The sequence below is a fragment of the Opisthorchis viverrini genome (genome assembly GCF_000715545.1).
Source record: "Opisthorchis viverrini unplaced genomic scaffold scaffold56, whole genome shotgun sequence".
NCBI classification, from domain to species: domain Eukaryota; kingdom Metazoa; phylum Platyhelminthes; class Trematoda; order Opisthorchiida; family Opisthorchiidae; genus Opisthorchis; species Opisthorchis viverrini.
Window position 1 is genome coordinate 347,946 of NW_008752000.1, and position 6,939 is coordinate 354,884.

A 6,939-nucleotide genomic window follows, 5' to 3' on the forward strand; every position below is an offset into this window, starting at 1 on the left:
GTCTTAGGGGTTCTACCAACACTCTCGTCAACGTTGCCCATCACGTCGGACAGGCATCTTCCCGTGTACAATTATTTAAGTTTTCAGAAAAATGAACAAACATACTCTGAAGCGTGTATGGTCGAAAGCTGCATAGTCAGCATTCAGTTGATAATGAACTTGTTCTCCTAAAGAATCGCATTGGTTTCATCTAAAGAACTTGCTGAGGGAAAATATTGTCATCTCTCACGATCCTAGTGCATTGACTCTGCATCAGCCCATGGGTTATACGAAGTGTTGCTGGATAAATTCGAGTAACCACTGCAAATCAATCGTATTCTGTCCGATTCGAAATTGTTCGCCACACTGTTTTGCCAGACTGGCATTGGAGACAAAAATGTCTGACTGAAGGCACGTGTGTCCACCGAAAGGGCCTCCAAACGTTCCTGAGTTTTGGTTTTGATTAAAGAAAGTCTTTCCAGGAATTGACGATAATCTTCCTCATCTTTTTCCGTAGTTTCGAACAGAAGAGCCATTTTGAGCTGAAAATTAAGAAACGAGAACTGCGGTAAATAAATAGTTTCTCGCGTTAACTTTTTGGGACTTCAACTGATTTTGCTTTTCGCTGCGGCGCAGCTAAGGAGGGGGCCTTTTGTAGCTCAACCTTTGCCTGAACAGCTCTCCCGGACAAGTGAATCTTAGAAAACTGTCCCGTGTGCAATCGCTTGTACTAGCACTTTGAGGTGTATTGCACCTAGAAATAAGTTGAATCGGCTGGATACCAAAACATTTGTGTGCGAACATGCAACACGGGTTCCTGGTCCGGAAACACAAGCGATAACAATTTGTAGTAGTTCCTTGAGTTCAGCAAGTTGAGTGCAAACATAACATACATTTTATTCCGATTAGGATGGGCAACGGTAAGGCTACAAATGAAGGGGAGGTGTTAGCTACCGGCTTTCCATCCGACTTGTGGGGAAATTTCCACCGAACGAAATTTAGTCAGAATTCACAGACGGTATATGACAATAGGCTCATTATTGTCACAACACAATAGTACGATGATGGCACCTTCAAAACTAGATCAGCTAATCAACTCTCATAACAGGTATTTGTGATTGGGATTGCCCCACGGTGCCGTCTTGTCTTGACTTGGCTTGTCAACGGGTTATATGGGACAAAACAAAAGGTTTGGTTGGGTTGGACACGCCAAAATAGCTGAATAAGTGAATGAATATGCAAGGACATGATTAAACAAATCGAGGTGATTGTTTCTAGATGGTGACCGAATAATTACAATCCATCAATACAAATTCATATTTTCATGCCAAAATCTCATTTCTTATCAGAATGCAGGTTTTAGCACAGTTCGATTCTTCCACAGTGTAAGTTCATACACTGTAGATGACTCAGAAACCTTGTCTGATGAGGGTCATATTGATTATCTGTAATGACGGAAAGTCAGTTTATCGTTTATTCACTAAATTGAAAATGTTTTTCTAGCCAAGTAGAGTGGCTACAAAGCTGGTTATCAGGAGCGAAAAAAGCATATGGTAGCAGGTGTCTTAGGAAAGGTTACACGAATATGATGCTTGTAATTTCCGTACATGGCTTGACGTTGTTGATAAACCTTTGAGTTGTACTACAGAGGCTTCCAAAAGTACCTGATATAAGGTCGCTCCCGTTAGAGGGGCGATTCTTTCTGAAAAGTAGATCCACACTTCGAAGAAATCAAAGGACAACGGTTTCTTGTGGGAGGAGTGTTGTGGACCGCGGTCTCCTTAATGCTTTCTTATTACCGTGAACCCAGGCCTGGATAGCCGACTGGTAGCCTGGTACGCTTGGCCACACCAGAAAAAGTCAATGAAAACGTGCGAACCGGCTGATCTGTTGATCACTGTCGCGTACAAGTGGGTCAAAAAAGTGATACTAAGAATACAGCCCGTCTGTCAAGGACGAGTGAAGAACAACCAATGAAATCTGTCTCAACGAAAACGGTTATTCCATTGGCTGTTATATAGTCCCGTTACGTTCGGAACTGGTTCTCCTAATAAGGAGACATCTTAGGCGTGTGTTCTCACTAGGTAACAGTAGTCTGTTTGTTCAGACCATCTCGCCATCCTATTTGAGTCCTTTCATATCCGGATAAAGAGTATATGAATAAACAACGGTTAGTTAAGTTTGTGAATTTTCAAGCAGAAAGTTTATTTGACCGTCAGTGATTTATCTTGCTCGAAAGGTTTTGGGACATTCACATCAATTTAAAAGTCACACGGCAATTCGCATAATCGCCAGATGTACTTTATCAGTCTCATCAAGACGCAAGACCTCCTTGGAGAGGCCGGTGAAGTCAGTTTTCGATGAGATCGTATCTTCTAGAAGAACTTGGTCATAAAATGAACTTTGAGTAACCAGTCGCAGTTAGTACCGTTTGAAGGCTATCTCCGTAATGGGACTGTCTTTTTCTGAGTAGGTCGTTAGTTTTGTCACGAACCGCTTTATTCTCTTTAGAATGGAAAAGCTCCACCTGATGCAGGGTTTGATTCTTTCGCATGTCATGCATATGTGAAAAAAACAATACGCACCATTCGTCGGTTTTTGGCGCTGCAATGATCGCGCAATGCCACAGCGGGAATCTCACGAAGGGGACCGCTACGAGAAAGAACAGTAACTCGCCTCTGATGGGGACATTAATACGCGATAATATTATCAATACTAATCATACTACACTCACCGTACTTTCCACGTAGTCGATACAACGCTAAAACAAGAGAGGATAGATTAGTCAAAACGCCACGAATTACCCAGTAGAGGCGCACATCCTCATAGTTGGTAAAGTCCGTTTTCTGCCATACATGATACAACTTCTGGAACCAATAGAAATCGGATGTTAGAGAACAGTTCTCACGCATTTATCTGGCTTGAATATGACAGTTTTTTAGCGCATCCTCCTGGAGGAGCACCTTTTAAGCATTGGACTTATTGAATCGAGAAGGTATTACACAGACAAAAGGCTGAAATCGGTACATAGGTCATCCAGCCATAACTTTGTCGACAGCGTACCATGCTAAGACACACAGAAAGGCAACGGAAGGGTCAATCGAAGAAAGAGTTTCACCAGAAAGGACCTTTTATCTGACTTGTACTTCAACAGTATTTGGAATCGATGAAGATGAAACGAGGGATGAGGTAAGCACGTATCATCCTACAGGTGGAGAACAATGTATCAAAATTCTACGAGAACAAACTTCACCTGGCAAGCTCTTTCCAGAAGGCGTTTCTCAACAAAGCATGGTATCCCATTATTTGTCTTTCCATCATACTTGCCAACAAAGTTTGAACCAGCTTCCAACTTCTTTAGCTACAATGAATGAAAGGACGTTGGTAAAGAAAAAAGTCCAACATTTCGGAGAAACAAATTTGGTCTCTTCATGTTCACCACTTAAATAAAACCAGCGAATTTGGTTCGATAGAAAAAAAAACTCTACTCAATTGACCTTGAGTTGTTCAGGGGTGGTTTTAGGATTTTCAGAGTTCACTTTCATATCACATGTTTATTGGATCAGTTCCACTCACTAGTGCACTTGTTCTGATGAGTCCACACCAAACGGGGAAAGTACTGCACACGAGTTCCGCTCTAATTAGAGCTTATCAATGGTGCTGAAGTTTGGTCGTGTCAGCGTTTACCTCCGGACCCCTGACATGATAGGCGAGCATGTTACCGCCAGTCTATCAGTGAACACTGGATGCAATTAACTGTTCAAGTCTGAACAAACGATTGCGTTCTTGCTGGTGAGATGCGACTGTTCTATCCGACGGGTTGAACGACAACCCAGTGGCTGTGTTGATATCTCTCTGTTGGACATTTTTTATTATTTGTAGGTAACTACGGAATTTGTAGATTTCTTGATCACTCTTGCCGCAACTGTGGTCGGGGATCCATATCAAAAGCTAGTCTTCTACCGAGAATGCCTAATCAAACCTCTCTGATGGTTGTCCTATAGGAACTACAAATTGGTTATTTCCAAACTTGTTTATTGAGATGACGGCGTTTTTTGGGAGAGATCGAAGATCGGAAAAACTGATCCTCTCTAAAAGTGACAATTTCACTGTTATCAATCGAAATACGAGGGTACAACCTGTCTTGAGGAGACTTTGAGGAGACTGTCAATTATTGCGCTTGACGTTGAAAGTGAGAAATTTCGAGATGGTGGGATGAAACAGTTATCGAGTTTTTAATCATTTAACTGATTAACCGTTTGATTGTAAACTAATTGATTAATTAACTAACTAATTGCCCCGAGACCTTTAAAACCCTTGATATATATTTTGGGGCATGACATCAAATCGACAAAGATGGATATATGTAGCATCTCTTGTAGACTGAACAGTCAACAATACCTTTGGGTAAAGTCTGGCTGTCCCGTATCCCCTGTCTTGCGGATCACCCCTTGTTACAAAGAGTAGAGCCGAGCCCGTAAACAAAACCCTTGGGCGCTGGAGATATCAATTATTAGGTTGTCTCAACTTCACAGTCACCATCTAGATCCTATAACACTTCAAGGGTAAGCATCTACTCACGCCAAAAATGTGAGGACAGGATGCACTTTATGGTCATCATCGAAAAGGTTGTGCATGAGTAAACCTCTAAAACGTCCTTTGAAAACCAAAAAATCATCATTGTTCACCTGGAGAATAATAGTAATACTGCTAGCAATAGTAGACACTTTTTGGTTCCTCTGAAGGGCGACTATTCAAATATAGTTTGACTCACCTGGAGTCCTGATGTCATCGTTATGACTACCAGGGTGTTAAACTTGCATTAGACCAGAGGAGCTTCATCTAAAATCAGTGAGCATTACAGTTTTCTACGCTATGAAGTTATCAGGAAGGTCAGATTCCTGAAAGCAACCACTGAATGCCCGAAATCTACTGAGGCACTCAGCTCCGCTGAGGGTTGACCAGACAGACAACGTCCCCTCAGTATGCAGCGCTTCACAGCCTGGTATCAAACCCAGGCAGCGAGAGTCAGCGTTGATCAAGGTCAGACAACGCGTCCGCAATACACAGTGTGTCGCAGCATCGTACCAAAGCCATACTGCGTGCGTCAGCACTGGACCAAGTTAGACAGCGTCCATCCAATAACTAGCTTGAGACCGTTGTACTTCCGTACTCGCATGCAGTCACGCTCTCGCACACGCTTGTTCGGAATATAGCGGTTGTGTTCCCTTCTGTGAGTCTTTTTTCTGGCACCAGGTACTGGAGCGGGTCAGCAGTCAGACACAGCCGCAGGAACCATCCATCAACATCAAGTGCGGTGGCTCGACCAAAACGTCGTCCACCGGGACAAGTGTTGTTCTTTATGTTTCCTTCATAATGGTTCAAACTGTGAGGTGGACGATGTACGACTTGGTAGAATGGTGTAAAGAAGATTGCAAAATGCTTAGCTGCTTTTGGTGCAGCCATCATGCAGGACTTGGCCCTTGTGACCCCCATGAACCTGGTTGAAAACTATCAGGAAGGTCAGATTCCTGAAAGCAGCCTCAGAACGCCCGGAACCTACTGCTCCACCAAAATCTCAACAGGAAAGCCGGCAAGCATTCAGGCCAGTCAATCTTTCAATCAATTCAGTAAAAGCTGATGAGTGTTCACGCACGCCACAAAAGCACAACCGAATGTGATCAGCGTTCAGGTATGTCATAGAGGCATGATCGATGTTGACGGGTGTTAACTAACGCTTATCAGACAGCCTGGATCAATGTCAAAGTCCCCTTAAATAGAGTGGGGCCGTTGTCACTTTTGCTCTCGCACTCGCATGCACTAAAGCTCTCGCGCTCGTTTGTTCGGAATATAGCGGTTGTGTTCCCTTCTGTGAGTCTTTTTTCTCCGGCATTAGGCACTGGAGCGGGTCAGCAGCAGATACCACAGATTGACAAGTCAGCAGATATAACAAAAACTTTTCAAGAAATGGCGGCCGATCAATGTCGGTAGAAGTAGTGCCGTGCGTTTTCAGGTTATCTGATTGGGTGTCTAGAGGTGTGGACCCTCAGAGTGCTTGTGATGGACCAACCAAAGATCCCTCTCTCTTCTTTGTACTGTAGTGCTTTAGATATAACTGGACAAACCTTATGATTGTAGGGCAGTGAAGGATCAGTGTCTTTGATCAGGATAACATTCTGCACAAAATTCCTCTCGTCATATGTATGCATATGGAAAAGCTGGATTTAAACGGGCAGTTGGAACTTTCTTGACATGTACGATTCACCAACAGGGCTTGAAATGGTCACCGGAAGTGACAGGTATAATGCGAACCTTGAAGAGTACATAACATTGAATTCCGGCTTCTTGAACCTCTATACAACCTTTGTACATTTAGGACAGTGTGAAGCAACGGCACTAGACATTCATCTTCATTGTGATCTGGTCTACATCGTTTTGACTACAAAAACCTTTCTGCCGTTTTCCATACGTCGTCCCAAGTCATACTGTTTTAAGTTCGTAGAACTGAAGGTGAAGAGAGTGGCTGTCCATTCCAATCTCTGTTATGTTTGTACGCTAACTGGTTAGCAGTGGAGCTCCATAAGAATTGTGCTAATATAGGGGGTTGGTTGGAAGCCGAGAAGCACCGCATAGCTATTTCAGTCTTATTGGGAATCATCGGCAACGTGCATCTCATGGAACTCAAGGGAGTTAAAGCCCATGACCTCCCAGCTACTAGTTTGGACAATTAGTCGTTCGGCTATGAGTGACTAACCAGTGAAGCGATTCGTTCGCACTTGGACGGGATACAGCGCTGTGAGACTTGGCCTATCCGAGCAGTGGAACTGAAACGTCTTCAGGTGTTCGACAATCACTGTCTCAGAACCATAGCTCGTGAGGTTTGGTGTCCGTGAATCCGTAACGAGGCAGTTAGAAAGCGCGTTTTCGGTTGTGCAACGGGTACTTCTATTGAAGAATGTG

General features: G+C 43.5%; 1 protein-coding gene across 1 annotated transcript in view; it reads right to left on the minus strand.

Annotated features, from left to right (window-relative positions):
- Positions 1 to 233: 233 nt before the first annotated feature.
- The window catches only part of T265_10194 (hypothetical protein), a gene marked incomplete at both ends in the record, with an annotated part of 89,632 nt that continues 82,926 nt past the window's right edge, over positions 234 to 6,939 (minus strand). The window contains 4 exons of the mRNA XM_009176490.1: positions 234 to 542; positions 2,714 to 2,740; positions 2,784 to 2,846; positions 3,233 to 3,340. Coding sequence (XP_009174754.1) covers positions 234 to 542; positions 2,714 to 2,740; positions 2,784 to 2,846; positions 3,233 to 3,340 — 507 coding nt within the window. The remainder of the gene's footprint in view (positions 543 to 2,713; positions 2,741 to 2,783; positions 2,847 to 3,232; positions 3,341 to 6,939) is intronic.